The sequence below is a fragment of the Populus alba genome, chromosome 1 (assembly GCF_005239225.2).
Source record: "Populus alba chromosome 1, ASM523922v2, whole genome shotgun sequence".
Taxonomy (NCBI): domain Eukaryota; kingdom Viridiplantae; phylum Streptophyta; class Magnoliopsida; order Malpighiales; family Salicaceae; genus Populus; species Populus alba.
This window is the reverse complement of record NC_133284.1, coordinates 32650924-32671298: the sequence shown is the minus strand read 5'-3', so window position 1 is coordinate 32671298 and position 20375 is coordinate 32650924. Positions and strand designations below refer to the sequence as shown.

Here is a 20375-nt window from a genome sequence, read left to right as displayed (position 1 = left end):
GATAGAGGTTAACCAAACATTGAAGAAACAATAGGCATTGACTTGGGTTCAGAAACATATGTAGACCTTTGAGATAAAATATCATGTGTATAAAGCTCAAAAGTCACCTCTTCTTCACCATCATCTTTGTTATAACCCAATTTTAGGTGAAAGAAAAAATAGGCATTGACTTAGGTTAAACATATGTAGACCATTAAGACACAATATCAGGTGTATGAAGCTTAGAAATCACCTTTTCTTCACTATTATCTTTGTTATAACCCAATTTTGGATCTCCTAAAATTATCATTTTTTTTTATAAAAAATAATAATATAAAAGAAAGAAGGTTGAAAAATAAAAAAATAAATAAATTTAAGAGGACAAGTGGCTTGGTTAGCAAGAACAAGTTGAAGAGAGATCTAAATGCATAAATAGAAGATAGAGGTACCAAACTAAATCTTTGACAATTTTAGAAACTCAATTGCACCTTTGAATTACCTACATATGAAAGACAATGCAAATTCAAGATTTATTTAAGTGAATATTTAATGCATTTGCATTAAAATTAAGTCTCGAGACTTAATTAAAATTTTAATAAGCTGGTTTGATTTAATAATAAGCTTAATTAAATATGTAACTAAGTTTTAAAAAATTAATTTAGGTCAAAATTAAAAGAATAAATTAAGTGCAAGGATTTAATTAGACATTTAATAGGTCAAATTTATTTTATTAAGAAATTAATTGGTGAAAAATCAAGTTTGAAAGCCTAATTTGGTCTAAATTGAGAAGAATAACATTTTAGAAAACCAAATTTGATTTTTACAAGCTTAATCGGATAAAATCAGGGATGAAATTGCAATAAAATCAAAGTTCATAGGTCAATTAAGGGTCAAAATTAAAGAAACTCGGGACCAAGGATCTTTCTTCAAAATGCGAGCAACATTGGAGGTTGTGCCAAACATTTTTAGGGATTAAATTGAAAAAAATCAAAAATTAAAATTTAATTAGGGGCTAAATTAAACAAATTAAAAACTAAGGACTACTTTGAAAAATTTCTTAGATTTGAAGGGTCTCATTTGATGTTTGATAAGGGCTTAATTACATAAAATTAATCAATTTTGCCTCAATTAAAGACATTTGAGCTTAAATCAAAAGATTAGGGACTAAATTAGAGATTGCCTAATCTCAATTACTAAAACCCTAATTCTTAGGATTTAAGAAAAATGACATCGTTTTGGTAAGGGTTCACCCATTTTAGTTGATAATGAACCACTTTCTTGGGCAATAATTGTGGCAACTTTGGCAACCACTGAACGAACAGCAACCATCATTCAATAGATGAGCATCCTCTTTACAGGGCTATATCCCTTCTTTTTTTATGTTTGTGTTCTACTTGCCACGTGTAAGCCCTTAACATATTGTCACGAGGCAACCTTGTCTAGTTCAGCAAGATTTGATAATGTTACATCTAAATTTGGATAAATGGTGGGAAGGCTACAAGCCACTAAATCAAACATGGTTTAATCCTAGTTAAAGACTAGCATCCCCTCTACAAGATTTATGGCTTGGTTGGCTTCAATAACCTCATATTTGCCACGATTAATTCATGAAAGGTGCACTCTCAATTAACCATTTTCGGCCAAGTTCCAGCTATAAAGTCCCCAACTTGTTTTAGAAGTTCCAAGAGTTTGTTAGACATCTAGAAAGAAGAAACAAAAGAAAAGGAGGGAGAGTCCCCTAATATATCAAAGGCAAAATGGGAAGGAATCCCTTATGATCTAGTTTTAGAAAACTACCTTGAAACCCATAAATGGTTTTACAACCAGCTTTCTTTTTAAGCTATAAAAGAGGTGTCTTTTGAAGTTTTAAAGGGAGATCAAAGAGGATAAAAAGCCATGAAAAAAAGAAAAGAAAAGAAAAGAAGGGGGGAAAGAAGAAGATATTGTGAAAAAGGAGATCAAAAGTTGTTTAGAATGGACTACTAGTATCTGTTTAAATCAAGAAAAAGAGGCAAAAACTAGTTACAATCGTCTCTTGAAATTATATTACTCAACTTGATAGAGGGGTAGAACATTGAGAATATCCCTTCCCTCTGCATTTTAAGCTTTGATTTATTCATTCAAGTGTTGTTCATGATTTTTTTGAATTGATTCGACAATGTTTTAAGTTGTTTTTGCATATATGTTCAAGTTGCTTTGAATGCAAGTTATAATATTATTTATTTTTCTTGTTGTTAATTTAGTGTTTTATGATGTTTAATATATGGTTAAAGATATGTTTTTTATGTTTGAATACTTGTTCTTGATGCATGGAAAGCATAACTTATGGTTTGATGATTATATGAAAAAATATGATATTATTTGGCCATTCCAGTGTTTTCATTCAATTTTGAAAGTCCATATTGGTCATTTTAATATCATTTTTTATGTTGAATGAGCTTTTGGGTTGATAAAAATAATACACACACACGTTCATGCTTGTATATTGATATAGCTTTGAATCCTATACATTTTAAGGTTTAAGTATGTGTACATGAATGTATGTGACTTGTCTGAATAGGCCTTAGGGCCTTAGGCTTTTATTCTGGGTTTGGTGCAATTTTCTATATCAACATATTCTAGGTTTTTAAGTTTAACATTTATTGGAAGAATATTGTTTTGAGTCTATGATTTTCGTGTCAATTTGATGAATTGGTAATTCTTCCACTTGTATATAAGCTTGTTGATCATTAATTTAAGGTTTTAAGTTCTCAAGGATCCTCCAAAAAGATTCATTAAAATTTCAAGTCTTCAAGGCATTACCTTTTAAAAGGTTTATTAAATCTTTAAGTTTACAAGGATTCCTTTTAAAAAGGTTTATTGAATCTCCAAGTCTTTAGGGTCCTCTTGAAAATGTTTGCCTCAAGTTCATTGGCCGTGAAGTGTCACAAAATACTTTCAAATCTTTGAATCCTATAAAATACATAAATCTAAAAGTAAAAAATCAAGAGAAAATTAAGAGAGAAAAAGGATTTTAAAAAAAATGAGAAAAAGCTTTAAAGAGAAAGGAGTGAAATAATAATTCTCCCTGAAAAAACAAACTAAACTTTTCTTCTATCAGTCATCGTATCATTTACACTTTGTTTGTGTCCATGTACTAACAGGGAGACAAGAAAGTGAAGCACTAAAACAGTGGGAATTCAAATTAGTCTATCTAATTTGGTACGTGATGCTAGTAAGCATGAATGGCGAATGGATATAGTAAGTAGTTGCTAAATGGCTATCTGGTCTCTCCATACCTGGCTTTCATCAAAGTCCAATACTCCCACAAACTAAGAATCATGGTACCAAATCAAACCCAGCTACTGTCAAACTTTCAGTGCGTGGAGATGCTTATATTTGCAACAAAAAAAGAGAGAAAAGTTCCCTTCCAACCCTTGGCAAAAATAAAAACGGAGAGAGATTAAGTTAGGCCAAAATAAATATGTAAATAAGTTTTAAAAAATTAAGTTAGGCCAAAAATTAAAAGAATTAATTATGTGCAAGGATTTAATTAGACGTTTAATAAGTTAAATTAATTTTATTAAGAAATTAATTGGTGAAAAATTAAGTTTGAAAGCCTAATTTGGACTAAATTAAGAAGAATACAATTTTAGAAAACAAAATTTGATTTTTAAAGCTTAATCGGATGAAGTCAGGGATGAAATTGCAATAAAATCAAAATTTTATGGGTCAATTAAGGGTCAAATTCAAGAAACTCAAGACCAAGGATCTTTCTTTCAAAATGCGAGCAACATTGGAGGTTGTACCAAACATTTTCAAAGACTAAATTAAAAAAAATCAAAAATTAAGATTTAATTAGGGGCTAAATTAAACAAATTAAAAACCAAGGACTACTTTGAAAAAGGTGTTGGATTTGAAAGGTCTCAATTGATGTTCCGATAATGGCCTAATTACATTAAAATTCAAATCAATTTTGTCTCAATTAAAGACATTTGAAGCTTAAATCAAAAGATTATGGACTTAAATTGGAGATTGCTTAATCCCAATTACTAAAACCCTAATTTCTTAGGGTTTAAGAAAAAAATGATGTCATTTTGGTAAGGGGTTCTCCCATTGTAGTTGATTGTGAACCACTTTCTTAGGCAATAATCGTGGCAACTTTTGGCCACCAATTGAACGAACATCAACCATCATTCAATAGATGAGGCATGCCCCCCTCCTTACAGGGCTATATCCCTTTTTTTTTAATGTGTGTGCTCTACTTACCACGTATAAGCCCTTAACATCTTGTCACAAGACAACCTTGTCTAGTTTTGTAAGATTTGATAATGGTACATCTAAATTTGGATCAATGGTGGGAAGGCTACAAGCCACTAAATCAATACATGGTTTTAATCTAGATGAAGACTAGCATCCCTCTTACAAGACGTTTAATGGATTGGTTGGGCTTCAATGACCTCATATTTACCACCGATTAATTCATGAAAGGTTTCACCCTCAATCAGCCATTTTCAGCCAAGTTTCAGCTATAAAGTCCCCAACTTGCTTTAGAAGTTCCAAGAGTTTGTTAGACATCCAGAAAGAAGAAACAAAAGAAAAGGAGGGAGAGTGATCCCCTAATATATCAAAGGCAAAAGTAGAAGGAATCCTTATGATCTAGTTTTAGAAAAACTACCTTAAACCCATAAATGGTTTACAACCACCTTTCTTTTTTAGGCTATAAAAGAGATGTCTTTTGAAGTTTTTAAAGGAGATCAAAAATGAAAAAAAAAGCCATTGAAAAAAAGAGAAGAAAAGAAAAGAGGGTGGAAAGGAGAAGATATTGTTTAAACAAAAAAAAAAGATCAAAAGTTGTTTGGAATGGGCTCCTAGTATTCCTGTTTAAATCAAGAAAAAGAGGCAAAAACTAGTTTACAAATCATCTCTTGAAATTAATATTACTCAACTTGATAGGAGGGTAGAACATTGAGAATATCCCTTCACCTCTGCATTTTTAAGCTTTGATTTATTCATTCAAGTGTTGTTGATGATTTTTTTTTGAATTGATTTGACTATGTTTTAAGTTGTTTTTGCATATATGTTCAAGTTGCTTTTGAATGCAGGTTATGAATATTATTGTTTTTTCTTGTTGTTAATTTGGTGTTTTATAATGTTTAATATATGGTTAAAGATATGTTTTTTATGTTTGAATACTTGTTCTTGATGCATGGAAAGCATTTCTTATGGTTTGATGATTATATGAAAAAAATAACATTGTTTGGTCATTTCAGTGTTTTTCATTCAATTTTTGAAAGTCCATATTGGTCATTTTAATTGTGTTTTTATGTTGAATAAGCTTTTGGAGGTTGGATTATAAGATATAATACATATACACATTCATATTGTATGTTGATATATGCTTTTGAATCCTATACATTTTAAGGTGGATTTAAAGCATGTTATATGAATGTATGTGACTTGTGAATAGGCCTTAGGTCTTAGGCCTTTATTCTGGGTTTGGTGCAATTTTCTATATTAACATATTCTAGGTTTTTGAGTTTAACATTCGGAAAGAATATTGTTTCTGAGGTCTATGATTTCCGTGTCAATTTGATTAATTGGTTAATTCTTCCACTTGTATATAAGCTAGCTTGTTGATCATTAATTTAAGGTTTTAAGTTCTCAAGGATCCCTCCAACAAGATTCACCAAATTTCAAGTCTTCAAGGCATTCCCTTTTTAAAAAGGTTTATTAAATCTTTTAAGTTTACAAGGATTCCTTTTCAAAAGGATTCACCGAATCTCTCCAAACTTTCGATGGTCCCTTGAAAATGTTTTGCCTCAAGTTCATTGGCCGTCGAAGTGTCACAAAACACTTTCAAATCCTTGAATCCTATAAAATACATAAATCTAAAAGTAAAAAATCAAGAGAAAATTAAGAGAGAAAAAGATTTTTAAAAAAATGAGAAAAGGCTTTAAAGAGAAAGGAGTGAAATAATAATTCTTCCTGAAAAAACAAACTAAACTTTTTTTCTATCAGTCATCGTATCATTTACTCACTTTGTTTTTGTCCATCTATTAACAGGGAGACAAGAAAGTGAAGCACTAGAACATTGGGAGTTCAAAGTCTATCTAATTTGGTACGTGATGCTAGCGTGAGCATGAATGGCGACATGGATATAGTAAGTAGTTGCTAAATGGCTATCTGGGTCTCTCCATATAGGTGGCTTTCATCAAAGTCCAGTGTACTCCCACAAACTAAGAATCGTGGTACCAGGATCAAACCCTTTCAGAATTAGCTCGAAACCCAGCTACTGTCAAACTTTCAGTGCGTGGAGATGCTTATATTTGCAACAAAAAAAGAGAGAAAAGTTCCCTTTCAACCCTTGGCAAAAATAAAAACTGAGAGAGATTATACCTGATTATCTTCTTAAAGCTACGGCTGTTGTTGCTACGATCTCTCCAAGTTAATAAAACAAGAGTGTTTTCAGCACTCTTTAGACACATTGATGAGATATATATAAAGGAAGTGTCCTGGGAAATAAACTTCTTTTTGGAAGTAATTATATGAATTGGACACACTTTTAATCTCATCACAACTCCAAATCCAAAAGGATAATTATTGGATGGAATTTTCTGCACTATAGAAGTTCAAGTCTATGCAAATCACGTTCATTATTGCATAATTTAAGCTTCAAACAAGAACCGATCGTCGTGAGTCTTGAAAAGACTCGAGACATATAGACACTGATGGTATAGTCCAGCTAAAGCGAAGAGCAATCTGCTTAATAGACACAGGAGATGAATTCCTTGTTACAGAACTAATGTTCAATGGTTCTTTTAACAATCTTGATCATCAGCAAGTTGGTGTCCAAGCTGTGGGTGAAGTCAATTTAGAGAGTAAATTTGCAACTGCTGGTGAAAGCCTTCGTCGAGATCCACTGTAGACAAGATTGGGCATGAAAAAATAAATCCAGAGTTAAAGATTTTTGTCTGGGTTGGACGTAGAATTAGCTACGGAAGAAATAGAATTAGCTTCTGCTCAGAAACCAAGGATATAACAGAGAGGTTGCGTCCATGCTAAAGTTCAAACTTAAAAGTTATTCCAGCTCTTCTGAAAGCCTTCAGAGAGCTATCGATGCATTTAGCAGTTTGTTGCGTATATAAAATTTAACAGTTCTGGTGTTCTTGTTGATGACACCATTGAACCATGGTAGGTTTCACGTGCTAACATTGAAAGATAAAAAATATGAGAATTTGCTTCCATGTATGGTGAGGCTGCAGGTTGGTCCATACAAAATCCACGTGAACTATTGCTCATTTTCATTAACAAAAATTCAATATAAATTTAATTACTGCACTGAAATTGTAAGAGTAAATTAATCTTGAGGAGCATTTGTAAATTCTAAAATTTCTACAACTCATTACTCAAGTTTTCTATACCCAAATAAAATAAATTTATTGAAGTTTGGATTTAAATTAAATTTGTTGGTTTCGGCTCAAATTAAATTTAAAAAAAAAAATTAGTTTAAAAACATTTTATCATTCTTACTTTAATATCCTTCTAACTAAAGATATTTTAAGTAATTTTTCACATTATTTTTTTCTAAAATATCCTTTAGATAAATAATATTTAAAGTACATTACATCTCAACTGAATATAGATAAATAACAAAACCACCAAATTAAAGAAACAAGAAAACAAGCATTAAGCATACAAGCAAAGAAGACAAAAGACACACAAGAGAAGACAAGAAAAACAAAAACACATACGACAGAAGAAAAGAGAAGAAGAAGAAGAGACAAAAGACCAAGCATATATATTTTGAAGTTTTCTTCACAGTAATTCAAGTCTATCAAGGAAGCAAATTATCAAAGTTTTTTCTTTCATCAAATCAAACAAAGAAAATAAAGGATTCGTGATCCTTTCCTTCATTAAATTAAATCAAGTCGAAATTCTATACAATTAAAGTTTCTAGACTCATGTTAATACTTTCATTTTCATCAAATAAAATTAAATTAAGATCTCACATGGTTAAAGATTTTGAGCTCATATGATTGAAATTTTCAAGTTCATGTAAATACATCTAAGCATTACCTGCTTGTATAATTAAAGCTTTCAAGTTCATGTAAATATATTCTCATCTAAAGTAAGATCTAGATCTAACCATTACCTGCTCGTATGATTAAAGCTTTTAAGTTCATGTAAATATATTTTCATCCAAAGTAAGATCTAGTAAGATCTAGATCTAACCATTAATTAGATAATTGATGCACATAAAAAGATCTCAAGAGCTTCCATATTTTTTAATCAAATTCATTATTTTAATTCTAACACTATTTTTAATGTTTTAATATATGAGATTTTATGTGTACAATTAACTTCAAAATTTAAATGTTATATTGTTTTTTGAAATAAATAAAAAAAACAATATTAGATTATTTGAAAATAATCTAATGGTAATCAATGACAAACTAAAACCACGAAAAAACCCATTTTTTACATGTTTAGAAATATAATTATTTTTAAAAAAAAAAAATTCAATTAAAAATACATGAAAATAATATATTTTTAAAATAAAAATCTAAAAGAAAATTCAAAATTTATCAAATGCAAAATTATAGGTGAAACAAAAAGGGCCTTTTCAAAAACACAATTGGGTGAAACAAACAGGGCCTTGTCCATTGAAAACGTGCAACTACGGTTTCTATTCCTAGAGTACCACTACATCCAACGGTTTACAACCAGTTGATCAAGTATATTTGCAGTGTTATAATTTATTGTCATTTTGAACTTCGCAACCATTCGATTACGACTCGAGAATCCACTTCGCATAACAAAAGCAACAAATAAATTAACTCACCCAAAATCGATACAACATGATTTGGAACCACATTAGTTTACATGAATAACAATTTGTCAATCAAACAGAACTCTAAACCAATCAATCGACTTGCAATGCAATAAAAAATGTCTAATAGCGCCTAAAATTTGGCTTTGTGAAACCCCGAAATGGAAGAAGACTAATGCCAGGAACAGCAAAGATATCCGATTGCCAAAGGTCGCGTGGGAACACTAACGAAGCAGTCAATTTTGTCTCAGATAAACAATGGCAATTGTCTCAGTAACAAGCCACCAGCGGCCCCACACACCAAAAACAGTGAGTTTCTTTGCAGAATTCGAGCGGCTTCCATGTTACTGCAGGTTTAACAATTTGGAAGCCGAGACACTAGAGATGAACAGTTTCAAGATGCAGGACGACACCCTTTGATGGCATGTGGTCAGTCGAACTGATTTGCTCTCTCGAACACTGGCGGACCCAAGAGACCCAGAAATTATTCAATGATCTCTCGTGTTATAGAAACAACATACAAAGTGCATCTAACCAGCATTCCTATACAATTACTACAACCAACTTACAAGAAAAATTCCATAGATTATAGCCCTTTGAGATCTTGAAATCAACATGTTCATGGTTTGCTTGAGGTGAAATTGTGCTCATACTAACCGCTAATATATATCCCTATGAAATACAATATATGGAGAGAGAAAAGACAGATGCGAAACAATAATGCAAGTAATTTCTAAATACACGTGAGCATATTCTTTCAAGCATAAAAAGATTTAGGTGAAAAACTAGGGTAGGTATATCATATAAACCTAGTTTAACTCTGGTAGCAAAAATACATTAATAGAAATGGGATTCTCCTTCATGGCACTACCGCCCCGACCAGATTTTGAACATTGCCTGATTCTATTTTCTCTGTAAAGTATAAACTACCAACAACAAACTAGTGCAGATAAAGGGGGAAAGGCTACAAAACAGAATGTTGTGGAATTGCTATCTACCAACCGGTATGACAAACCAGGCTTGAAATGCTCTTCAATGATCAATCATTCTTTAACTTATTTGCCATGTTAGCTAGGGCGGATGCATGCACCAAATCCAAATTCCCATGCCACATTAAAAAGGTAGTTCTATAATGCACCACGATGTGCATCCTAAAACAAGTATGAAGCGTGATTTTGAAAGAGGTGCGACTCACCTGAAAATATCAACCTACCTTAGCAGCAAGCAATTTGGAGATTATCCACTTGCCTCTATAAAAACATTCACACAATTAAATCAATCCGATGCCTAAAGCAGAAACCCCTCCAGGTACCAACAGATAAACAAGTAAAGGAGAAAAAGGGGCATTGCTCAGTGCAAGTGAACAACCTACCTCTTAGTCTCCAGTTCAAGAACAACCCCAGGAAAAGGAATATAATTAAATCCCTCAGATCATAATTCTTAGTACATAAACAGCTCAGATGACACTCTCAGTAAGGACGTGATCGATTTCCACCATGTTGATGCCTGTCAGGACCAGAATTCCCACCATCTCGGAAATTATCCCTGCGTCGACCTCCACCACCATAGCCACCTCTACCACCACTGTTACACGGTGAATAATTAAAAATTGCAGCCTCTACATAACCACTACTACATGCCACATTACATTTAACAAAATGAGATGTCATAATTAAAAATTCGTTCCAGCATTGGGGAAAGTACTCATGAAAAGCTAAAATAGATACAAATTCAATAAAAGAAAAGCTAATATAAACCACTTCCAAAAAAACAAGCTTTCAAACTCTCAACCTATTTGAAAATAAACTGTCAACAAACATGACAAACTTTGCAGTTCACAGCCATAATAAGAGCTAAAAGATTTATTTGATTAAAAATTTAATCCTATATGTGCCGAATATGAAAAGCATCAAAGAGTCAATACAGAAATACATTATGCATACAAATAAAGCACCAAGTGCAAATGAATACTTAAATATATATATATATATATATATGTGGGTTTTAATGACCTGGGGGCATTGTTGTTGCAATAAAAAATGTGTCAAACGGAAGTCCCCTCAACCAAAAAATACGAAGAAGAAAAGATGGTCACTTTTTTAAGGTTTACAACGTTAGAGTTTCAAAGAGTTATAGCTGAGATCACAGAAATGCAAATCTAAAAGATAACAGAGAAGTAACTACCAAACAAGTTGTTTCTAACTTTGATGGGCCGAAGCTAGTTTCACTACTATTATTTCAGCTTTGTTTTGTTTCATAATCCCATTTAAAAAAGCTCAAAAAAGGGAGCACTGAATATTTAACCAGGAAAAGAAAGGAGAAAACTTCTAAAGAAGAGTAAATAATTGACAGAAACTAGTTGATATGTACAAGCTGACAATAAGGCCTATTAAAATATGTCAACTCAATAGATTCCACCTAGATTGCTATTCTTAATTGTAGTTAACGGTTCAACAAACACAATATAAACTTCGAAGTATCGCAAGGCATTAAACCTTCCTATCCATGTGGTGAGCATGTTGAACAATATCAGTTTTGTTTTATTACTATTTACAGGGAAATGACGAGTTAAAAGAGCTAGATAAACCCTGGGAATGTATAGAAACCCCAATAAGAAATAAAAATGCATGTGCAATTTCAAAGTACCACCACTCGGGTTAGAAATAATAGGGACAGGCCTCAGAACCTCCACAAATCACAGCTGAAAAGAACTTTTGCTAGTCAAAACAGAGGCAGTATAGTTAGTGGAGATACCCATGGTCATGTGCAGGTTGCCTCGGAGCTGACTTTTCTGCCATTGCAACATTGATTTTATAGCCCCTGAAATCATAATCTGGAAAACCAACACAAAAATACAAAGTAAAACAAAAGTTTTCCACAGCATTTACCAGGTAACTTATTTAAGAATAGAGTACTAAATAGAAAAACTGAGAAACAGTTGCATGATCAATACTGTTGTAAAAACCGCCAGCAGAGTGAGCAGCAGATGGGTCTTCATATGCCAAACAGGCATCACCTTTGTTGTTTCCATTCTCATCAGTGTATATCTTTATATTCCAGGGCCATTGATCTTTATAGCCCCGCTTCTGCTTAATCCTTCCAACCTGCAATAACAGAGTTTTCACATTAATTTGAGCACTTTAAGCACAACAAAGGCATAACACATGAGCAATTTAGGGCATCTCCAGATTTTGTCCTTTATGAAATCCTTCAACACTATATCAAGGGAATGAGCTTCAAGGATTTTTCGCATAGGTACAAGAGGTGGAGTTTTATATAATTAAGTTTGGTAAGCACTATGAGCATAGCACATGAGTTCTAGGAGCATAATTCCCCACACCAAAAGAAAAGCTATTACAAAAGCAACACTAAATTGAAATTCTTTCCCAGAAACAATGGCAATCAATAATTTGTTTTCATTCAATTTGGGTAAAAATCAGAATGCACACCCTTTGAAAGATAAAACTCATAAAATTTAACGGTAATTAGATAAAGAAGAAAATAACTAACTCAATCACAGCAGTTAAATGTCATTTACAGCAAAGACAGGCAATTATGTCGTAGATACAAAATCAAAATTTTCTGCCAAACAACATGCATCTTCAGCACAATTCCCCAATCCGAAATTCATAAATATAAATCAAAAGAAAAGGTATGGAATTACTTGTCCAATGCCGCCAAAAAGTTCCCTCAGTTCTTCAATGGTCACATCAGGTGGCAAATTAGATATATATATTCTTGCATTGTCACAAGTATCATCACAATTATCATCGCACTGCTTAATTTTAGCAGGGGCATCAGCAGGAGCAGCCCCATAACCACTACCTCCCTGATTTCGAGAACCACCACCACCACGTCCACCTTCATACCCACCAGGTTGACCACCTCGTCCACCACTCCTCACCTCACCTGTAGCATCACCCCCATAACCACTAGCAGGACCACCATAAGATGGAGGGTATGATGTGGGTCCACCAGTATAGCTTGTAGGTGGAGGAACTGCTTCCATTCCGTAATTAGCATTCCCACCATACGAGTTCGGAGCCGGTGGATAATTACCTCCACCACCACCATATGAAGGGAGAGATGGTGGTGGAGCTTGATTGTATCCACTATCATCTCTTCCTTGATTACCACTGTAAGACCCACCTCTATTCCCACTTCTATTATCATAACCACCTCCTCTGCTTCCGTCGTTATAATTACTACTTCTATTACCATCATAACTATCACCACCCCTTCCTCCTCTGTTACCACCATATCCTCCACCACTTCCTCCTCTATAACCACCATCACCATCACTGCGATCATTTTGGCCAGCAGCAGGAGCAGGAGTACCGCATTTATTACAAGCAACTCTTCTTGCAAAGTTCAAATTCCCACAACTACATCCACACATATACCAGTTTCCATTACAAAATCTCACACATGCTATAACACAGCAATTGAATTTTAAATATAATGATTTTCAATTATTAGTCATAAAAAAAGCACTAAAGCCTAACTAAATCACAGATCAGAGAGATTACCCTGGTTTAGGGCAAGGCCAATCACCTTCCCTGCCGCTTCCACCTCGGCCACCACCTCTTCCGCCGCCTCCTCTGCCTCCCCGATCTCCTCCTTGGTATCCACCTCCTACAGATCAGATCCAATAACAATTAAACACTCAAAATCACAAGAACGGATCTCAAGACCCTGACAATTATCGGTTAAAACTAATAAAAAAAACATTTAATTACTTAATTACCTCGACTTTGCGAATGACCACCATACCCTCCTCCTCCTCCGCCTCTTCCCCCGCCTCCACCACCACCTCGACCACCATATCCACCACGTCCGCCACCATCGCCTCCGTAACCTCCGTATCCACCTCCGCCGCCGTAAGACGGAGGACCAGAATCACCGTCTTGACCATACATACCAGACATGACCTAGTTCCCGTATAGCTCCTTTTTCTTGTATTTTCGTTTCTCTCGGTTCTTGCTTTGTTTCTCACCGAGACGCGGTGTAGACAGAGAGATTAGGGCAATGATATTATCTTTTGTGTTTCTGTGAGTGTAACTTGATTATATAGGGTCTGGCCTTGACTTGACTCTTGAGACGCAGATATTTACCTCGACTACGTGCTAAGGATTTACCTTATTTACACATTAGTACTTAAACAATTAGATTCCTCAATTTAGTGCCTATTATTTAAACTCTCCAACGACTTGCCGATACGAAACGTCAAATTATATTAAAAAATGGGTTCTTTTATTTCATAAAATAAAAAAATAGAAATATTTATAGGAATGGATGGAAGTGATCGGTTTAGGAATACCTAAAACTTTAGAGATTCAATTGAAACGGTTTTAGTTTAGGAGTCCAATTGAGAATTGGTGGATATGCTGAGGACTAATTTAATGTTTTCACTTTTTGTATTCACCGACTGGGAGATGTGCAGGTGGCAAGTGCTGATTCGAATGATTAGTTTGATTTAACTGCTACAGAAAATGTTACCGCTTGGTCGTTGGATGGGCGGATTGGTCTGATTAATCGGATTTGATTGATTAAACCAAAAAAATTTACAAAAACTAAAGCTTGTTATTGGATATTACTTGTTAAGGAAAGGGTACGGAATTACTTGTCTAATGCCACAAAAAAGTTCTCTCAGTTCTTCAATGGTCACATCAGGGGGCAAATTAGATATATATATTCTTTTAAATGTTAATATATTTTTTTAATTCATGTACTCATAAGTTTTGTGTCGTAGCTGCATAATTAATGCATGAAAGGTCAAGGGTTTGAAGTCCAGGAGTGCATATTTTTTTCTCTAACTAAAAAAGTGATTAATATATTATTTTAAACGTTTTAGAATAAAGTGATATCTTATCTCTTTTGATTGAAGAACCTACAAGATTCCGGATTTTAGTCACGCTCGGCGTGATATTATTCTATTAGTATTTTACTGTTTAATTTATTTTTTTGTTGAAGACATATATTATTATGAATTAGAGTAGTATAATGATATAATTATTATCATAAAAAAAAACTTGTTAATCATGCCATTGGGATGAGATTATCTTTTTCATTGCTTGCATTTGATATTGAAAGAATGATTGGAACAAAATTGTCCGTTTGGGTTTTTTTAAGCTACAGTATAAATACTAATTAGTCCTTCAGGGTACAAAATTTTAACATTTGGGTTGGAAGCTTCACTTGTCTTTTCAAGAAAAATAAATAATAAAGATACAATCATACCTTAAAGGGAGGAAACATATATATTTGTGTTGAGGGGCTTCACTATCCTTTTTATTTTATTGAAATAGTTCAAATACAAAATTACCCTTGAATTTTAACAAAAGTAAGGTTGCATGTATGGGTGTTTTCATCGTTTTTATTTAGCTGTCGCGCCCAAACACCTTAGGTCAAGAACAGGCACGGGTGCACGACAAGGTTGCTAGACCCCAAACGTTAGGGCATGGCATAGCTATCAGACACTTGACACTGGAGTCAAGCATGTCTGCCAGACCCAGGGTGCTTAGGCAAGCATGGTTGCTAGACCCCCAACATCTTGGGTCTAGAAAGGCTAACAGACCCAAGCATCTTGGGTCTAACAGGGGCGTCAAACCCATATTAATTAGGTATGGCCAAGGAATTTGGGTCTGATACCAATAGATCCAAGTAGCTTAAGTCTGGATGGTAATGCACACCCAAGAAACTTGGGTCTCGCTCGACCAGACCCTAGGAACTTAGGTGTGGCATGACCAAACCCCATGAGCTAGGGTCTTAGGTGTGGCATGACCAAACCCTATGAGCTAGGGTCTGGCAGGGGTGTTATACCCAAGTTATTTAGGTATGAAAAGGGATGTCATACCTAAGAAACTTGGATTTTATTATTGTTGTTGTTGTTATTAAATTTGAAAAAAAAATTATTATTATTGAAGAAAAATCATATATTTGATTTAAAGGGTAAAAATACCATGGCTGCCAGACATTTAGCACTAGGGTTAGGCATGTTTGTTAGACCCCAGGCACTCGAATTTGACAAGGCAGCCAAACCCTGGGTGCTTGGGTCAGGCATAACTGCCAGACTCCAGCACCTTGAGTTTGGAAAAACTATCAGACCCAAGTATCATGGGTTTGGTAGGGACACCAGACCCATGTTAACTGGGTCTCACAATGGATGTCATGCCCATTAAATTTGGATTTGGTCGTAACTTGAGCCTAACAGGAGCGTCAGATCCCAGGAATTTGGGTGTGGCACAACCAAATCCCAGGAGCTAGGGTTTAGTATATGCGTCAAACTCAAGTTACTTAGGTCTAGAAGGGGATGTCATACTCAATGAAACGTGAGTATTATTATTGTTGTTGTTGTTAATCTTATTATTAGTAGTATTATTCTTATTCATAATATTATTATTATTAAATTTGAAAAAAAATAATTATTACTATCAAAGAAAAATCATATATTTGATTTAAAAAGTAAAAGTAAAATTAAAAATTATTATTATTAGAAATTATTGTTGTTGCTATTGTTAATTTTATTATTGTTAATATTATTAATAAAATTATATATATATATATATATATATATATATATATATATATATATATTACTATTGGAAACAAAATAGTAATAAGGTCACACCTAGGGTTAACACGACCACAGCCCTAGGAACTAGGGGTAGGCAAAGGTTCCAGACTTAAGGAACTTGGGTCTTACAGAGCATGTCATATCCAAGTAACTTGGGTTTGGCAGATGATGCGAGACCCGGGTTTGACAAAGGATGTCATACCTAGAGAATATGGATCTAACACCAACAAACCCAAGTAACTTAGGTTTGCAAGGTAATGTCAGACCCTAGGAGCTTGAGTGTGGCACGATCAAACCTTATGAGCTAGGTTCTGGCAGAGGCATCAGACCCAAGTTGCTTGGATCCGAAAAGAGATGTCATACCTAAGGAACATAGGTTTAGTTATTTTATTTTATTATACAAAAAAAATATAAAAAGTGAGTTACCATTAATCTAATTGTGAAATATAAAATTAAATAAAAATCTCAATCTAAATGATGAACTTTAAGAAAAAAAACAAACGACCCGTTTTAAATATTGACCCGCAACAGGTCAATATAATTTTATATATATATATATATATGGCTAGTTCCATTATTTAGTATTGAATTTTTATTGAATTATATCTTTTAGTATATATATATGATAAATTAATTTTTGTATTTCTTTTATGTAATAAAATAAAAGAAATTAATTCGAGCCAATAGAGTCATACCTCCATGTCACGAGGATTGTAGGCTAACTAAATCTTAATTAAAGAGTTTGGTATAAAGTTTTAAGTTTAAACCGTTATAACGAGTTTAATGAAATTGTCAAAAAAAAATTAATAAAGTAAATGTATTTTTATATGTTTCAAACAATTTCTGTCCACCTTACAGTGAAAGCATGAGCTGATAAACTAGTTCTACACTAATTTGATTTTGATCTTTGCATGCTTTTTTATTTTATTAATCATTTTAATCTAAAAAAGTTCTCATTAATGCACTAGAATTATTTTGAATACAAGTCAAGCTTATGTAGTTCTTGAAGTATATTTTCTACAAAGATATGGTAAACGTGACTTAATAATTTGCTTGTAATGCCTAGACTTGGGCCTGAAAAACAGGCTGAAAATCTAGTTTTGCTGTATAAAATGAAGTTTTCCATATAATAATTGTGGTTGAGCCGTAAAGTCCAACCATCATAATATATATATTCTCATATAATATTAACAACTTTTGTTTTTGCATTTTAAAAATATTTTTTAAAAAAATTAATTTTTTAATTTAAATTAATATTTTTTTTAGTATTTTTATATCATTGTTATATTGATATAATTAAACAACAAACTTTTAAACAATATAAATGGTGGTTGTTGGTTTTTAAAAAATAAGTTTTTTTTTAAAATATAATTAGATGTGGTAGTTGGATTTAGATATATATTTGATAAAAATTATGGTTGAAAATTATATATAGCAAAAAACATGTATAGAATGTTTGGTGGAAGTGTGGTTCTGATTGATTTTTAAATTGTTTTTTATTTGGAAATGTATTAAAATAATATTTTTTTTTTATTTTTTAAAAATTATTTTTGATATCAGTGCATTAAAATGATCTGAAAAAACTAAAAATATATCAATTTGAAGTAAAGAAAAAAATAAAAAAATTTTAATTTTTTTTTAAAGTGCTTTTAAAACGCAAAAACAAACAGAGTTTTATGAAATTCAATTAAAAAAACATGTAAAAACTGTTGCATAAAAACTACGTTTCAAACTTAATTTTTTAGTGGGTTCTGTAGTATAAAATGCAGTTTGGCTTGTTATCAAATATCTTACTGTATTTGTTTTACCACAAATACAAAAGCTGATGACAAACAAATACAACCTAAAAAGTAAATAGTGTATGGTATAAAACCGCTCCATATTAGCATGATACAAAATTCAATATTTGTATGTTGTGTAATAATCATTTCATGTTAGTATTCTTTTCTCTACGGTTTATGAAGTAGATGGTTGTTGGTAAAGTGTATAACACTTGTAAAACAGTTTTTTTTTTTATAAGGTTTAATGATTTTTTTAGTTATAAAATCAATGACTTTTAATAATAAATTGTGATAAATGAGATAATAAACTTTAAATTCTAAAATTAAAAGTATTTGCTTTTATTTTTTTTATAATAAATTTTGTAATAATTAAAGTAAAAATCCTTGAAGAATAAAAAATTATAAACCCTTTACATTAAAGGTTTAGGGTGTATATATAGCTCATAAATTCTATCATGTTATTTGAATTGAAAGGTTGGGATGTTATTTATTTACAATAGTATTAATAAGCGATAAATATTTTTGACACAATATTAGCGATGAGACATCACTTACATAATATTAATATTGATGAAAATATAATAGATCTTTATAAGACTTTTATACATATATAGGCGTGGAGAGATAATTATTCTTAACGTTTAACCTTTTTATATAAGGAGCCGGAAGAATGAACAAACAAAACCTCGTAGGCAAACATTGGGCCTATAATGATCTCGAGACTCATACCTATTTAGTTTTGGAAAGCTGCCAAGCTCAAATGTGATGAGTCTGGTGGATGATCAGACTTGTGTCTATTTGGGTTTAATGCGTAACTAGACCAAAGATGTTGGATTTGGAAATTTGGCAGATATATGTCTGTTTGAGTTCAACGCGTAGCTAAATCTAATAATATTAGGTCTGGCCACTAGCCAAACCTATACGTACCTAAGTTTAGCATGTAGTTGACCTCAAGAATGTTAGATATCGTGGCTTGCTAGATTTATATATGTCTGGGCCTAGTACACAACTGATTCCAAGAATATCGGGTATAATAGCTTGCCAGACCTATATATACCCACACTCAATGTATAGCTAAACCAAAAAATATTAAATCTAAAAGCAAGTCAGACCTTTATTAGACTAACATTTTGTCAAGCTTAAATATAGTAGCTTATCACCTTGTTTTTGTCTTTATCCAATATGTAATTAGGCTAAAAATAAAAATTTAAAAATACGTTGATCCATCCATCAGGTAAATAGGTTAATTAATTAATAGTTAATATTACCTTAATATAAGTAGGATTGGTCCATGGTTTTAATATTTATTTAAAAAATTTGGGGTTGTGGCCCATTGGCAAGCATAATTATAACTTTAATTGGTCTGACAGGTTGATCTGGTGATTAGATTGATTCGGATAAGATACAAGATTAGGATGAGCAAAAATCTGACAAAACTTGGTTGACATGTGACCTGTGCGACCCAACAAAACCAGGTTAAGATCTTTTTTTTTTTTTCAAATATGTTTTTTTCTCTTAGTTAGAGACCATTTTTTTAATATTTTTTAGTTGGTTATTAAATATTTTTAAAGTTCACCGTATAAATACTAAAAGTATGTTTTATTTTTTTTAACGTGATATTTAAAACCTTTTAGTATATACTTTATGTTTACAAAAAAAATTGTGTTTTTTTAATATGGGATAAAAAACCTTTTTGGTTTAAATATTTCAATTTAAAAGGATAATATACTAATATAGTATTCAATGTAAGATAAAAAATCTTTTAAACTTTATTATTTATAACATGTATACTTTTTATATTCACATGGATTGTTTCTTAATTTTTTCATATGAAATATTAAAATTTTGAATATATTTTTAAAACTTTTCTAGATTGATTTGGGTTAATCCAAATCAATGCAAGTAATACAAGACTCAGCTTCTTAGCGGATAACTATGTTTTTTTAGATCTTTTGTTTTTTTTACAATGAAAGAGAAAATTGCAATAAAAAGTTATTTTGTTAAAGCACACTTGACGGTGAGGCAATATTTGATATTGCATTTTGAAAATATTTTTGAAAAAATTTAATTTATTTTTTTATTTTAAATTAATATATTTTTGATGTTTTTAAATTATTTTAATATAATGATATTAAAAAATAATTTTAAAAAATAAAAAAAATATTATTTTAATATATTTAAAAATAAACAGCACTTTGAAACAATTGTTACAGCACTTTCTCGAGAA

At 32.1% G+C, this 20375-nt stretch overlaps 1 protein-coding gene across 6 annotated transcripts; it reads right to left on the bottom strand.

The window, feature by feature from the left end:
* Positions 1–8768: 8768 nt before the first annotated feature.
* On the bottom strand, positions 8769–13845 carry LOC118055575 (transcription initiation factor TFIID subunit 15b). 6 transcript variants are annotated; one of them, XR_004688674.2, is made up of 8 exons: positions 13539–13845; positions 13321–13426; positions 12456–13176; positions 11745–11895; positions 11546–11624; positions 10164–10375; positions 9987–10041; positions 8769–9250 (listed from the first exon to the last, which is right to left on the bottom strand). XR_004688674.2 is itself a non-coding variant. In XM_035067539.2 (6 exons), the coding sequence occupies exons 1-6, from the start codon at positions 13717–13719 to the stop codon at positions 10261–10263; spliced, it is 1353 nt and encodes a 450-aa protein (XP_034923430.1). In that variant the 5' UTR covers positions 13720–13845; the 3' UTR covers positions 9983–10260. The 6 variants fall into 6 exon arrangements, 1 of the variants encoding a protein (XP_034923430.1); XR_004688675.2 differs by having other exon boundaries at positions 10005–10041; XR_012167702.1 differs by having other exon boundaries at positions 9987–10375.
* Between the last annotated feature and the right edge of the window lie 6530 nt (positions 13846–20375).